This window comes from Dipodomys spectabilis, unplaced genomic scaffold, assembly GCF_019054845.1.
Source record: "Dipodomys spectabilis isolate Male_0828 unplaced genomic scaffold, ASM1905484v1 ptg000286l, whole genome shotgun sequence".
In the NCBI taxonomy this organism is placed as follows: Eukaryota; Metazoa; Chordata; class Mammalia; order Rodentia; family Heteromyidae; genus Dipodomys; species Dipodomys spectabilis.
In genome coordinates, this window is record NW_024870963.1 from 602,384 (window position 1) to 618,145 (window position 15,762).

Below are 15,762 nucleotides of genomic sequence, written 5' to 3' on the forward strand. Positions count from 1 at the left end.
TCATTCTGCTCAATAACTTGAAAATGAAGTGGGGCTAATGGAGACCTTGAGAATGAGGAGGGTTTTCTTTGGGTAGGCAAGTGGAAACTCTGACATTGGGATCCTGATGTACATCTAAGTCTAAGGACTGAGATCCAATCCAGCATCCACGTTGTACAGATAAGGAAATTGAATCCCAGTGCAATTATATGATATTGAGGGTAAGACCTTCCTCATAAACTATAGGATAATTCATCTGTGATGTCACACTGGCTCTCTGCCTTCTGGACTATTTTAGATGCTTGAGGTTAGGCACTTGCTTTCACTTCAGAATTGTCTGTCATGTAAGAGAAATTTAGTACACTTTATGTTGGGAAAGGGGAGGAACTAGAGACAAGAAGGGTATTTCTCTTGTGCTGAATATCCCCTCTGAGCATCTTGTGTGTGCAATCCTCTGTCTCCAATCCCTGTGTCCTTTCTCTATCCAACTCTCCCTTCCATGGCCATTTTATAGTTGGATCTGCCTCCTGTACTCCATTACTTTATAACCTTCTACTTTTCCTATTAGTTACAGGATTATGTCTACTTACTTTTTATTTACTTATTTTATATATTCTGGTAGTAGGGCTTGAACTCAGAGTTTCATGCTCTTACTTGGCTTTTTTGTCCAAGGCTGTCTCTTTGCCACTTGAGTCTCATCTCCAGTTCTGGCTTTTGGTAGTTAGTTGAACTTTTTTTTTGATTTGTCTGGTGGAGATGCAATTCTCAAAGCTGGCTTCTGAGTAGCTGGGATTACAGGCATAAATCATCACCCATACCCAGCTGCAACATCTCATTATTTTTGAACAAATACAAAAGACTGCTGTTGGCCAGGTGCTGGTGGCTCATACCTGTATTCCTAGCTACTCAGGAGGCTGAGATCTGAGGATTGCAGTTTGATATCAGCCCTGGCATGAAAGTCTTTGAGACTCTTCTTTCCAATTATCTACTCAGAAAAAGCTGGAAGTAGTGTTGCGACTCAAAGTGGTAGAGTGCTAGCCTTGTGCTAAAGAAGCTCAAGGACAGTGCCTACACCGAGTTCAAGCCCTAGGATCGGCAAAAAAGAAAAAAAAAAGGGACACTGCTGTTTCTAGTTGGGTGCAGCTTGGGTGATTGAGAGGATGAGGGTGAATGAGAAAAGAAACAGGAAGGACAGAGGTTAAGCCAGTGACTAGAGTGAAGACAACGGCACAAATTCTGTGCACAGTGATATGAGGCAGGTGCTGAAGATAGACTGCATGAACCTGGAGCATTCAGGGCCTGAAAGTCCCTCCTGTTACCTACCCATCTCCAAGGACTTAGGGGTAAGGCTACAAGAACAAAGAGCTTTCTAAGGTTTGGGGGCAGAAAAAGATGCCATGAAAACTCAGTATTTGAAATCTGAAGTCCTTGCTTATTGTCTTATAAATGAAGGACCTATGATGCCCCTTATGTCAGGAGGTGACAGGCCTGAAAGATCTAACTAAGTGTTGTCACACAGAGCATCTTTTAAACCTCTCAGTATGATGATGGGTTAGGCCCTGGCAGTCTGAGCAACAAAGGACTGGAGGGTCCAGCAGAGCTTTTGGTTCCCCTCAGAGAAGTGGAATATTTGGTCAATATCTTATCTGAGCCTCTTAAAAAGATTCTCCTGGATCAAAGAAAAATCTTCTTTCTGGTAAGGAAAGAAATCTGTACTAGGCAGGGCTTAATATTGTTATTTGTTTGTTTTCATGTTACTAAAATAAAAAAAAGAAAATGAGCCAGGCATTGGTTGTAATCTTAGCTACTCAGGAGGCTGACATCTGCAAATGACAGTTTGAAGTAGCCTGATTAGAATAGTCAGTGAAACTCTTATCTCCAATTAACCAGCAAAAATCTAGAAGTTGTGGATAAAGTGGTAGAGAGCATCCTTGAGTGGATAAAGCTAAGGAATAGTACCCTGGTCCTGAGTTCAAAGCCCACTACCAATGGAATAAAGAAATGACAGAGACTTTGGGGATTTAGGCATTTCCCTCCTTTCACTACCAAGAGCAAACTGTGTACTAATTGCGTACTTGTTTGGCCAAACACCCAGCAAATGTTGATTTAAATAGCTATCACATGACAAGATAAAAAACAGCTCAAAGTCACCAAAATGTTGTATTGCTACATACTGATTGATTGTCCATTTTGTAGTTCCAATATAATGAGGATTCTGTACCAAATGTGAAAAAACATTGGGGAAACATACCAACTTGTGTATGACAAGAAAAATGGGGGCTGGGAAGGGGTCTTAGTGGTAGAGTGCTTGCCTTACATGCATGAGATACTGGGTTTGATTCCTCAGCACCACATAAACAGAAAAAGCTGGAAGTGGCACTGTGGCTCAAGTGGTAGAGCATTAACCTTGGGCTGAAGAGCTGAGGGACAGCGCCCAGGCACAGAGTTCAAGCCCCACGAATAATTTAAAAAAAGAAAGAAAAAAGAAGAGAAAAAGTTACATTTGTGACATCTGTTCATTTTTGTACATTTATGAAAAATTAGATCACTATACACAGAGTGTCTCAGGATAGAGGAAAGGTTTCAGAGGAAGAAACGGAAGCACATACAAACTCAAATCAATGAACAAGGTAACTGATCAGAGGTTATGCAGAGTGCTGAACCATGAAGACATATATTACTATATCAGCAAATGACAGGATCATTTCCAATCCTGCCAACCACTTAGTATAGAATTTTAATCCTCACCTTTTCTAACTTCTTTATTTCTCCTCAGTATGCCACTCTTCTTTCACAGGTTTAAAATAACAATATTTTGCTTGAGTAAAAAATGACAAGAAGCCAGGTGCTGGTGGCTCACACCTGTAATCCTACTACTCAGGAGGCTGAAATCTAAGGATCAATGTTCAAAGCCAGCCAGGGCAGGAAAGTTCGTGAGACTCTTTTTTTTTTTTTTTTTTGGTCTGGTCGTGGGGCCTGAACTCTGGGCCTGGGCACTGTCCCTCAGCTCTTCAGCTCAAGGCTAGCACTCTACCACTTGAGCCACAGCGCCACTTCCGGCTTTTTTCTTTTTGCTTATGTGGGGCTGAGGAATCAAACCCAGGGCCTCAAGCATGCAAGGCAAGCGCTCTACCACTGAGCCACCTTCCCAGCCCCTCGTGAGACTCTTATCTCCAATAAACCACCAGAAAACCAAAAGTGGCACCTGATGGCTCAGGTGGTAGAGTACTCACCTTGAGCTGAAGAGCTCAGGAACAGCACCCTGGCCCAGAGCTCAAGCTCCACAACCACCACCACCACCACCACCACCAACAACAACAACAACAAAAACAAGAATTTTATTTTTTCTCTTTATAGCACCCATCTATGGGGGAAGGATGGACACTACAGGCCCTTGAGCTGTAGGCACTAAGGGTAGCAGCTAAATCAAAGGGTCTTTTAGCCTCTTGCAGGGCCTAGAGGACAGGCAACTCCCACATGGGTGGTCAGTGACACACAGAAGAGCAGCAGTTTCTTCCACCCTCATTCACTACCTTTCTGAATGATCTCTTTAGCAGTACAATTAAAGTTTGGTTAGCTATATTAATTCAGACTTTCTGTCTTTAATTTTGTTCAGTTAGATTAACTCAGCTTTTTGGCTTTATAGTGGAGCTAGGATGGAATTCAGTTTGGTTCAGGGGTGTGTGTGTGTGTGTGTGTGTGTGTGTGTGTGTGTGTGTTTGTGTGTGTGTGTGTGTGTTTGTGTGTGTGTGTGTGTTTGAAAAAGAGACAGACAGACAGAGAAAAGTGAAAAATGCATCCACATTATGGGATCAGTTACAAATTTTTTAATGGAATTATTCCATTTGAGGTTTTTTTTTTTTTTCCAATCTTCCAGTTAATATACTTAATGGGGTTTTCTAGAGTACCTAGGGATGGGGGTGAATCATAGAAAGAAAGGAACAATGATGAGCATGAGCATGTCCTTCATACAGACCCAAGTCTCAAAGTACTGGAACATTTACAGTTTAGAACCACTAACTAACCAGCTCATCAGAGAATGACCTGTCAGCACCGTGAACATCTTCTTTAGCGAGGTAACTCTGTGGTATTGGCATCTGTTGGACTGTCTGCCCGTAGAGAGCTGGCACATAGTATTCTCCACTTCTGGGCTCTCCCAGATGTTCATGATGGGGTTCTGTCCACACTCGCATCCAGGGGCCGTGTGGCCATGGTGGGTCACTTCCATGGTGCCAGGGATAAAGTTATTTCTCAATCTGCAGGACCTATTAGCTTCTAAAAGTTTCCTCCAGACTGTTATGTTGCAACATTCTTGATGGTTACCCAGAATGTTTCCCTTGGGGGTGCTAAAATGCGATCTTCTGAATGTCAGTAGCGAGGAAGGAAAAACCTTGGACATGCTGGTATTTTGATCGAACAGGGTGAAGTTCATTAATACCTCAACAGTCTGTTCCAAATGGCCACTTTTTGCCACAGAAGATTGCATTTCTTCCTTTGCAAATTCTTCCTTCATTATCTCCAATATGTTTCCAGAAGCTCCTGTAAGAACCAGCCCCAGGCCAAGCAGCAGCAGAACAAAGGTCTCCATCGTGGATACACTGCAGTCTCTTCTGCAGTAAAGATAAAAGGATAAAGATAAAAACAAGAACAGTTAGGAGACAGTTTTCTTTTCCTTATGCCAATTATTCCCATGAGTCAGGCTAGATGTAAAACAACTATGTATGTTCATGGAAGGATGATACAGGAAAAGGACAGTCCACTGTGGGTCTGACTGTCCATGTTAAAATCCCTGCTTCTCCTCTTATAAACAATTCACTCCACTTCACTTAACTTCAGTCTAGTCATCTCAAAAAAGAAACTGAGATAAGTAGAAAGTGCTGGAAGCAAGTATTTATTTCATTTTTCTCTCCCTTCCTCCCTTTTTTGTGTGCCAGTACTGGGATTTGAACTCAAGATCTTATACTCCCACTTGGCTTTTTTATTGAAGGCTGGTGCTCTACCACTTGAGCTACAGCTCCACTTTCAGCTTTTTGCTGGTTTATTGGAGATAGAGTCTACCAGATTTGTCTGCTCTGGTTAGCTTTGAACTGTGATCTTGGTTAACTAGGATTACACTCTTATTAGTGGGGTCAATAGTCTCCCAGAAGAGCCTCTATCATCTGACCCTACATATCCCTTACCACTTCTTCTGTCTCCTACAGCCCCACACAGTTCCTGGAAGGTGGAACAAATAAACACATAATGACATTTCCTCATCTCTCATTTCTTTTCACCTATTCTCAATCATGAGATCTGTGTCTTTACCAGGTCCTTTGGCAGATGGATCTTGTAGTGAAGGATTCCAGCTGGTAGCAGGGTTAGAAGTGAAACTGCTGATATTCTAGGAGTTTCTGTTATTGGTTGGAACTAAGTGAAGGAGGGGCAAGAGAAGGGCAGAGAGATTTGAATGAGGGTGACATAGGAGACAATGGGAGCCTAGACTGAACGTGGAGAACTGGACAGAGTGTCCATATGGTAGTCAGAATCTCAGTGACTCAGGAAGTACTCTACTTCCTCTTCTGTGAAACCTTTTTGATTTCTATTTAAATCTAAGAGATACCTTTTCTTTTTTGAAAGCCTACAGTACAGATTATGTTGTTGAGTGTCATTTTATAGAATTGTTTTCTTTATTTTAATTAGTTGGCACATGTCAGTCTTCCACTCCATTCTTTATGAGGCTGACCAAATCCTTGAGCTGGAACAGTTTCTTATAATTACTGTTCACATTATCACAGAACTGTACATACTAGGGCTGGGAAGGTGGCTCAATGGTAGAGTGCTTGCCTTGTATACATGAGACCCTGGGTTCGATTCCTCAACATCAAATAAGCAGAAAAAGCTGGAAGTGGTGCTTTGGCTCAAGTGGTAGAGTGCTAGCCTCGAGATGAAGAGTTGAGGGACAGCTCCGAGGCCCAGAGTTCAGGCTCCATGACTGACAAATAAAAGAACTATACATACTAGTTTCTCAGCAATATTTGTTGCCAGCCTAACTGGCTTGTCTAACAGAAAATTTTTATTTTAAGTTTATGAGAATCCCCAAAAGATGATTATTTACCATGATGATTCTAGAATGATTTTGTTACTTCTTTTCCCTCCCCTAACTGTAAAAGCTTCCTTCTCTTATGCAGTGTCTCCTCCAATATCACCCTTACTTTTTCTAGTTCTTGTCTCTCCAGTTCCTTCAAAGAACCATGTATAATGGCATTATCTCAGAATTTATTATTGTGTGTGTATATGTATGTATGTGCATGCACACACCAGTACTAGGGTTTGACTCAGGGCCTGGACTCTGCCTTTTATCATTTTTGCTCAAGGATGGTGCTTTACCACCTGAACCACAGCGCTACTTCTGATTTTTTGGTGGTTAATTGAACTTTCTTGCACTGTTGGCTTCAAACTCTAATCCTCAGATCTCAGCCTCCTCCTGAATAGCTAGGATTACAGATGTGAACTATCACAGGTGACTGGCTAGAATTTGTGAGATATTTCTGATTGCCTGAAAGAGGAAGTCTAATCTGATCCCACAGTCAAGGCTCTCTACCTACTCTCATCCCAATCAAGTTTTCATAGTTTGTCAATATTTGGCCATAGGAACCTGCTCTGGTCAATCCAAGTGATCCTTTATTTTTTCTTCTGATATACTTTATGCCATCTCTCCCTTTATGTGCCTTTCTTTTTTGTCTCTTAAAGTCCTTCAAAGCTGAATTCAGATCCCTTCTCACTTGGAAAGATTTTCTCACCATTTAAGTCTATCAAATTGATTTCTCATTTTTCTGAATCTCCTATTATTCATTTTATTTTTACTTTAGACAGAATTCACCATGTAGCCCAATTGATCTGTGTGTGTGCACGTGTGTGTGTGTGTGTGTGTGTGTGTGTGTGTGCACATGCATATGCATGTGTACTGGAGCTTGAACTCAGGACCTTGCTCTGTGGTTTGTCTTTTTGCTCAAAGCTAGTACTCTATCACTTAATCCACACCTCCAATTTTAGCTTTTTGCTGACTAATTGGAGATAAGAGTCTCATGAATTTGCCTGCTCAGGCTAACTTCAAGCTGTGGTCCTCAGATCTCAGTTTCCTGAGCAGCTAGGATTACAGGCAGCACATCCAACAGCCCTCACTTCATAAGTTACTCTTAAGTACACATGAACTACTTTGTTAACTATGATTTTAAAATGTCTTACAATCGAAATGAACTCCAGGAAACAGAAACAAGAGGTTTTTTTTCTTTGTTGCTGTTTTCATTTTCTTTTCTTTTTGTCTTCTGTGTTCATTTATCTGTCTTTGGGAGGGTAATGGGGAGCCTAGAAATGGGCAGCCGGGCAGCGGTGGCTCATGCCTGTAATTCTAGCTACTCAGGAGGCTGAGATCTGAGGATCATGGTTCAAAACCAGCCAGGGCAGGAAAGTCCATGAGACTCTTTTTTTGGAGTGGGGGAGGGGTCTGATAGTGGGGCCTGAACTCTGGGCCTGGGCGCTGTCCCTCAGCTCTTCAGCTCAAGGCTAGTGCTCTACCACTTGAGCCACAGTGCCACTTGCGGTTTTTTTCTTTTTGCTTATGTGGTGCTGAGGAATCGAACTGAGGGCCTCATGCATGCAAGGCAAGTGCTCTACCACTGAGCCACCTTCCCAGCCCTCCATGAGACTCTTATCTCCAATAAACCACTAGAAAACCTGAAGTGGCACTGTGCTCAAGCAGTAGAGTGCTCGCCTTGAGCTGAAGAACCCTGGGACAGCGCCCAAGCCCAGAGTTCAAGTCCCATGACCGACAAAAAAAAAAAAAATGGAAGGGCAAAGGATGAATAAATGCAGCAGTGGCACTCACTAAACACTATGTTGAAAATCAAGTATACAACTTGTAGGTGGGGACAGGAGGGAAAAATTGGGAGAGAGTGAGGGAAGGGGTGACATTGCCCCTTTACTCTTTACAGGTAAAGAATACAGTTACCTGTAACCCTTCTGTACATCACCTTTATAATAACAATACAGGGGCTGGGAAGGTGGCTCAGTGGTAGAGCACTTGCCTTGCATGCTCGAGGCCCTGGGTTCGATTCCTTAGCACCACATAAGAAAAAAGCCGGAAGTGGCGCTGTGGCTCAAGTGGTAGAGTGCTAGCCTTGAGCTGAAGAGCTGAGGGACAGCGCCCAGGCCCAGAGTTCAGGCCCCACGACCGGACCCAAAAAAAAAAAATAATAATAATACAAAATTAAATATCTTATATGTAAAATTAGCACAAAGACTTAGCCTCAAGACTATGTAAGCAATAATAGTTTATTGATATATTACTAATAGGTTATTAAGAATTTAGTGGATTAAGGATATTTGTTTGTAAATTATCTCTTGTTCTGAATATACATAGTCTATGGGATTAAATTTTACATTGTTTTGCCATAAAAAAATTAAGTGGAATGTGCTGGGAATGTGGCTTAGTGGTAATTGCCTAGCCTGAATGAAGCCCTAGGTTTGATTCCTCAGTACCACATAAACAGAAAAAGCCAGAAGTGGCAATGTGGCTCAAGTGCCTTGAGCAAAAGAAGCTCAGGGACAGTGCCCAGGCCCTGAGTTCAAGCCTCAGGACTAAATAAATTAAGAGGTGGTATCTAGTTTTGTTTCCTAAATTTCTACATCCTTGCCTTTAACATTAGTGATGAAGTGGTCATCAGAAGCAGAAGGATTAGAGAGGGAAACACAGTGCAGACTCTTAGGCTTTCTAAAAGATATTTTTCAAGTGGGCAGAATTCACAGCTGTCTGGAAGTTTGTGTTACATTTGATAGGTGCCCATAAGCCCTTCAACTACAAATGTTTAAAATATAATCATTCATTTGAATTGGATTTTGATTCCTAGTGAATGAAAATACTGTAAGGATAGAGTCCATCAGATTGGTCAGTTAACTTGCATTTTTTGTTTGTTTTTTTTTGTCTAGTATCAGGCCTTGTACTCAAGGCCTTGCACTTTCATTTGGCTTTCTCCTTCAAGGCTGGAGCTCTACCACTTGAGCCAAAGCTTCACCTCCTGCTTCTTGTGGCCAATTAGGTATAAGACACTCAGACTTTTCTGCCTAGGCTGGATTTAAACTGTGGTTCTCAGATATCAGCTTCTTAAGTAGCTAGGATTATAGGTGTGAGCCACCAGTGCCTGGCTTTACTTGCATTTTAATCGAAATGCATTTATCTGCAAACGTGTTTTAGGAAGAAGAAAAGAGGAGAAGATGCTGAGAAGGAAAGAAAGGTCAATAAAGCCTAGGGATGGGGCAAGAAAAGGGGTCAGAGCTTAGGAAATACAAGGAAGGGCCTAAAGAACACTTTTTACCTATTTCAAAGTGTTACCTAGTAAATTATGTCACATGCTAAGGACCACCTGTGCTTGTGCACTTTCTGTTCAATACTGAAGAGTTTGCTCACTTGGTGACACTCAAAGTCCAGAGGACCACAATGACAATAGGATTCCCACAGAGAAATGAATAAGGTAACTCAAATGAACAAGGGCCATTCTAAGTGAAAGAAGCATGGAGAGAGGTGAGTTTTGCCTATTCACAAGGTTGTGACTGAGCCAGTGGCCAGTGGCTAATGGCTTTAATCCTAGCACCTCAGGTGAGATCCGATGATGAGGGTTTCAAGCTAGCTCAGGCAAGAAAAGTTTGTCAGCTTCTAATCCCCAATTCAATTAACCACCAAAAAGCCAATGTGAAGATGGAGATGTGACTCAAGTGGTACAGTGCCAGTCTTGAATAAAAAAGCTAGCAGAAAAGCTCAAAAGCTATGTACATATGACCATATAAGATTATGCTAAGCGAAATGAACCCCAAGATATGGACACAAGAGGTTTTTCTTTGTTGTTGTTGTTTTTAATGCACTATGTGATTTTTTTTTTTGTTTCTTTTGTATACTCTTCCCTCTATGGTATATCCCCTGCTATCATTGCATTTGATTTTGGTAACTTGCATCTTGTATAAACATTTATCTAATTTAGGGAGGGGAAAGAGAATAAAAAAAATGTGGAAACAAGGACACAGGATGACCCATTATAACAATGATACTCAAATGAACTTCACAACTTCGAGGTTGGGGAGGAGTTAGGGAGGTGGGAGAGGGAAGGGATAGTAGGAGAAAAACAAAGAAGGGAGTAACAATGCTCAACAAGAAATGTACTCATGGGCTGGGAAGGTGGCTCAGTGGTAGAGCGCTTGCCTTGCATGCATGAGGCCCTGGGTTTGATTCCTCAGCACCACATAAGCAAAAAGAAAAATGCCGGAGGTGGCGCTGTGGCTCAAGTGGTAGAGTGCTACCCTTGAGCTGAAGAGCTGAGGGACAGCGCCCAGGCCCAGAGTTCAGGCCCCACGACCGGACCCAAAAAAACCCCAAAAAACCAAAAAACAAACAAAAAAAGAAATGTACTCATTACCTTACTCATGTAACTGTAACCCCTCTGTACAACATCTTTACAATAAAATAAAATTTATAAAAAGAAAAAGCTAAAGAACAGTACCCAATTCCTGAGTTCAAGCCCCAGTACCGGTTCACACACATATGCATGTGTGTGAGTGTGCACGTGTGTGAGTGTGTGCATGTACACACACGTAATAAAACAAAGAAAATAGGCTATGAATGTTACCCTCCTTTCCCCTAAACCTAAGCAGGCAATTAGAACTTGGTGCTTCTAAATGATGAACTTTATGGGTGTAGGTCAATTGATATGTCCTTGAATGAACTCCAAATGGTCAGCACAGCAGTTGTAGTCTCTCAGAAGGTTCCACTGCAGCTGGTGACCCTTCATGACAGTTCTGGCTCACTCGCCTGTGAGGATTTTCCTGTCATACACACTAAGAAATGCCACTGGTAAGAACCAGTCATCTTCTAAGCTGGCCTTTACTTGCCAAGGAACTGTTTTGTTGTTGTTGTTGGTTGTGTGGCCTGAACTCTGGGCTTGGGCACTGACTCTGAGCTCTATAGCTCAAAGCTAGTGCTCTACCACTTGAGCCACAGCACCACTTCCAGGTTTTTCTGCTTATGTGGTGCTGAGAAATCAAACCCAGAGCCTCAGGCATGCAAGGCAAGCACTCTACCACTGAGCCACCTTCCCAGCCCCAGAATTCTTATTTCTTACTAATTCCAAATACTAGTTTCTATACTACCTAAAAAAAATAGAATGGTAGGGTAATTGAGTTGAAACAAACTTCCAAAATCATCTAGTTAAAACCTCTAACTTTATAGATGAGGAAACTAATGATCAAAATACAGGATTTGAAATTTCCAGAATTACAAGACACTCCTTGTCTTGTTTTTCCTCTGCTTCAAGGTTACTAGGCCCATCACTGAACATGAGGTAACTAAACGACTTAGGTTGCAAGCACCAAAAGAGGAAAGGAGTCAGTGATCTCTTCAAAGTCTGCTCTACTCCCTCCAGAGTTTTACAAAGGAGAAATACTGAATTCATTGAGCATCTCAATCCCTCCATGGAAAATCCACATCCTCTCCAGTTTAAGGAAAGTGCTTTCTCATCAGTCAGATTCCTTTAGATCCCCTTTCTCTTTTTTTCAAGGGACAGAGGAGCTGTAGAACAATACATGCAATATGAGTGTGTGTTCCATTTTCAGAAAATACCTTAAGATTCACATGCAGGTAGCTCACATGTGTAATCCTAGCTACTCAGGAGGCTGATTAGCTGATCTGAGGATCAAGGGTCAAAACCAGCCTGGGCACTAAAATGTGTGAGATTCTCATCTCCAATTAAACACCAATAAGCCAGAAGTGGAGCTATGGCTCAAGTGGTTGAATGCTAGCCTTGAGTGAATGAAGTTGCCAAGGCCCCGAGTTCAAGCCCCAGTACTAACACAAGAAAAGAAAGAAAGGAAAAAAATAAAGACCCTAAGAGATGACCCCAATGATTTCTACATCTAAGCCCAGGCTAGGATTAGGCACTTACTCAGGCACAAAATTTAGGAGTGTGCCCAAACCTCAATAATCAAGAGAAATAATGCAACACTTTAAAAAAAATTAATGCAATCCTTTGTGTATAAAGTTTTTTTTCTTTGTGCTAGTACTGGAGCTAGAAATCAAGGCCTCACATTCTTGCTTTGCTTTTTTTGCTCAAAGCTGGTACTCACTTCAGCCACATCTCCACTTCTAGCTCTTTGCTGGCTAGTTGGAGACAAGTATCTCACAGGATCTTTCTGCCCAGGCTAGTTTTGAAACAAGATCCTCATATCTCAGCCTCCTGAGTAGCTTGGATTTCAGGTCTGAACCATCAGCACCCATGAAGTTAGGATTTTAAATAAAAAGATCCATCTCACACTATGCTAGTACAACTTGCCCAACTCACTCCTCTGTCAAATTGGGTCTTCAAAATGTAGGTGTTTATGTTATCAAAGATTTTTACATTTTTTCTTTTTTTAATTATGAAAATACTGTACAGAGGGGTTACAATTACATGGGCAAGATAATGAGTACATTTCTTATCAAGCCTCCTCTGTTTCCCCTTCCCATCCCTTCCAATCCTCCCCCTTCCATCCCCCCCCACTCAATCCTTGCATTCATTTTTAATAGCGTAGATCATTGACTTAATTAGTGTTTATCTAGATTACTAGAAGGGGTTAATGATCTCCCTAAAGTTTTTCCCCTGAAGTGTCTTTCTCCCTCATTTCATCTGAATTCCACAGCTTTCCTCTCAAGGCTCAAAGACAAGGATAAAAAAATAAAAGCACATACAGAGTTTATGGTTTAATTCAGTAAAGTTTTTTTTTTCTTTTTTTATTGAAACAAAGTGATTGCACTTCAGCAATACTGGAAGGATAAATTGACCATTCATTTCACTCAAAGCATTACCGCTGGTCCATGGTTCAGCTTTGTCCCAGAGCAGCTGAGCAGAGATGAGAAGGTCTCAGACTCAGGCACTGATCTCAAATTATTCAATATATCCTTGGAAATTGACTGGCCCAAAGCCATCACATGTGATGAGCACAAACCCTGTTGTGAGGGAAATATGGTACCTACAGGCAGGGTATCTGGTGCCATCAATAAGCTGACAGACTGTCATTTTGAGCCTTGTCTGGCTCTGGAAGCATAATACAGTAGAATGGTTTTGGCAAGGCACTTTCTTGGGAGAAGTACAAATGCTATTGATCTTTTGAGGCCTCTCATGGATGAAGACATGCTCCTTTTTGCATGCGTGGTCAGGTTCTCTTATTCCTCTCTGGAGGATCATATAATTGCAGTACCTTAGAGGAACACCATTCTGAGGGTAGTCTACATTCAAGTGTTCTAACGATGTCATCACAACATTATCATTCAGCTCGTTTTCCCAGAACAGAAGTAGCAAGAAAATGATCACCATTAGCACCATCACAGGTAAAATCCCCTTCACATCTCTGCCTTTAACTCCTAGAAAGTAAGAGAAACAGAAAGGCACAGAGAATAGTCAGATGTTTTGCCTCCAAGCCCTGACTGCTCCTTTGTCTTTTCAGGCTGCTTCATTTCCTCTTCACTGCTAATTAAAATCATGTCTGCCTCACAAGATCTAGCTGGAGGTACAGCTCTCTAAGAAAATCTTTCCAGACTTATTTCAGTGCTTAGAGTTTGGTGTTTCTCTCCTGGATTCCATTGTGTTTGTTCTGTCGCTAGCACTTTGCTAGTGAGCAGATCTGTTTCTCCCAAAGCTTTCAAAATGCTTCATGTAGAATTGGATACATAGACATTAGTTAATCTATATTGCAGAATAACATCTGTTCCTGTGATTTTTTTCAACCCTAATCCCACCCAGTTCCGCAGTTAGTATAATATACTCGTCTGTTTTTCCCTGATCTTCCCCAATCTCTTCTAGAGTTATCCCTGCTCCAGTCTGTGCAAGCTCCACTCACCTGCCGGATTTGCAGTTGCTCTCACAGGTAGCATGACCTTGTGATCATGGAGCTGTGAAAAATCCCCTGTGACTGTCTGCTTCCTGACAGCAACTGATAGGAAGCTGATTGAATGCGGGAAGGACAGAAAGAGCAGAAAGGGAGGGACCTGTGGGTAATGGGCTTAGATGCCACTGAGAAGGAAGAAAGTTGCTTCAGAGGGAAAAGTGAAGAAGGTAGGTTTGAACTGAGTTCTCATAAAACCAGCACGGACTCTTCAAAACATATGATCAAGTGCTGATGTGCACCAGCCACAGTATTTTTCATTTTCTAAATTTTTAACCAGTCTTTACTATAGAACTGTGAAGGAACTATTATTTTCATTTCATTCACAAAGAAGCAAGTTGCAGAAAAGTTAAGGTAGAGAAGTGAAATTATAAGGTAACAAGAGCCTCACCAAGTCTCAGTGGGGAACCCCGTGAGTTCCAGGTTTAACAAATTTCATTCACATGTAGTGTCTAGACCAAGATAAAACATTCCCTCTGGCATTGGTATTCATCACCATAATGGGCTTCTGAAAATCATGGCAACATGATTAGCTCATCTAAATATTAAAAACACCTGGGGATTTTGTTCATTTGTTTTTTTAAATCTTTTAGTTGTTCCTCCTTTAAGTCAGGCACCAATGGTTCAAGACTACAATCCTAGCTACTCAGGAGGCTGAGATCTGAAAATCATGGTGCACAGGCAGGAAAGTATGTGAGACTCTTATATCCAATTAACCACCAAAAGCTACCAGTGGAGCTGTGGCTCAAATGATAGAGGACTAGCTTGAGCTAAAAGGCTAAGGGACAGTGCCAAGGCTGAGTTAAAGCCCCAGTATCAGCACACACACACACACACACACACACACACACACAATTCTGCTTTACTTGGGTATGGTCTGTCTGAGTTAGGGGATATTAAAAGATCCTCAAGTGAGTCTCTACTTGGGAAGCAACATGGGAAATTAGCACATAAGGGCTTAGTAAAATTGCTCAAGTCAATGTACACATTTTTCTCAATCTAGCTTCAGAAAAGTAAAAGGAGTAACCCATTTATCCTGGCTTCTTATTCCTGCTTCTCCTTGGTACTGTGTCTGCCTGTGCCCTGCCTCACCTTCCTGCCAATGGCTGGGTTTGACTGGCTTCATTCTTTATTCTCTAATTATGTTGACCACTAGGATACATGGTTGTAACAAACTTTCTAAAAACCCTTCCTTGCAGAAGAGAAAAAAGTCTTAACCTCACTTTGTGTATCCATTGCTCCTGCCATCCATAAACACAGGCCCTCTTGATTCACTGTCCCTTTTGCTAGCTACACTGATATGGGATTTGCTTTTCTCCCTCATCTTCCTCAGCAATGTTATCTCCTCCTCCCCCAAGTCCTGGGATCCCGTTGCTCATCTTCAGTGGTGACTACAAAGTTTCCAACAAGGAGGGCCCAGAGAGACAAGGATTGTTCCAGGAGGGCTGGGCAGGAGAATGTGTAGTTGTTTGAAGTTTGGGTTTTTGTTTTGTTTTGTTTTTAGGGGTTTGAACTCAGAGCCTGGGTGCTGCACCTTAGCTTTGTCACTTAAAGCTAGCACTCTACCACTTGAGCCACAGCTCCACTTCTGGCTCTTTTGGAGAGAGGAGTCTCATGGACTTTCCTACCTAGGCTAGCTTCAAACCATAATTCTCAGATATCAATCTCCTCAGTAGCCATGATTACAGGTGTGAGCTGACTCCATTCTGCTTTTACACACTACAGTACTAAGACTAGTTTAAATGTGCCCATGGTCTATTTTCAAGGTGACAGTTGTTGGCTGCCAGTTTGATTTTCTTGAATCCTGATGGCATAGGGAAGGGGCTCTACCTCCCAGACTAGAGT

The 15,762-nt window shown here is 41.9% G+C and overlaps 2 protein-coding genes across 2 annotated transcripts; both read right to left on the reverse strand.

Annotated features, from left to right (window-relative positions):
* Nucleotides 1-3,979: 3,979 nt before the first annotated feature.
* Nucleotides 3,980-4,567, reverse strand: Rnase11 (ribonuclease A family member 11 (inactive)). Its single transcript, XM_042701069.1, has one exon. The coding sequence runs from the start codon at nucleotides 4,565-4,567 to the stop codon at nucleotides 3,980-3,982; it is 588 nt and encodes a 195-aa protein (XP_042557003.1).
* Nucleotides 4,568-12,838: 8,271 nt separating this feature from the next.
* On the reverse strand, nucleotides 12,839-13,949 carry Rnase12 (ribonuclease A family member 12 (inactive)). Its single transcript, XM_042701114.1, has 2 exons — nucleotides 13,873-13,949; nucleotides 12,839-13,396 (listed from the first exon to the last, which is right to left on the reverse strand). The coding sequence occupies exons 1-2, from the start codon at nucleotides 13,904-13,906 to the stop codon at nucleotides 12,921-12,923; spliced, it is 510 nt and encodes a 169-aa protein (XP_042557048.1). The 5' UTR covers nucleotides 13,907-13,949; the 3' UTR covers nucleotides 12,839-12,920.
* Between the last annotated feature and the right edge of the window lie 1,813 nt (nucleotides 13,950-15,762).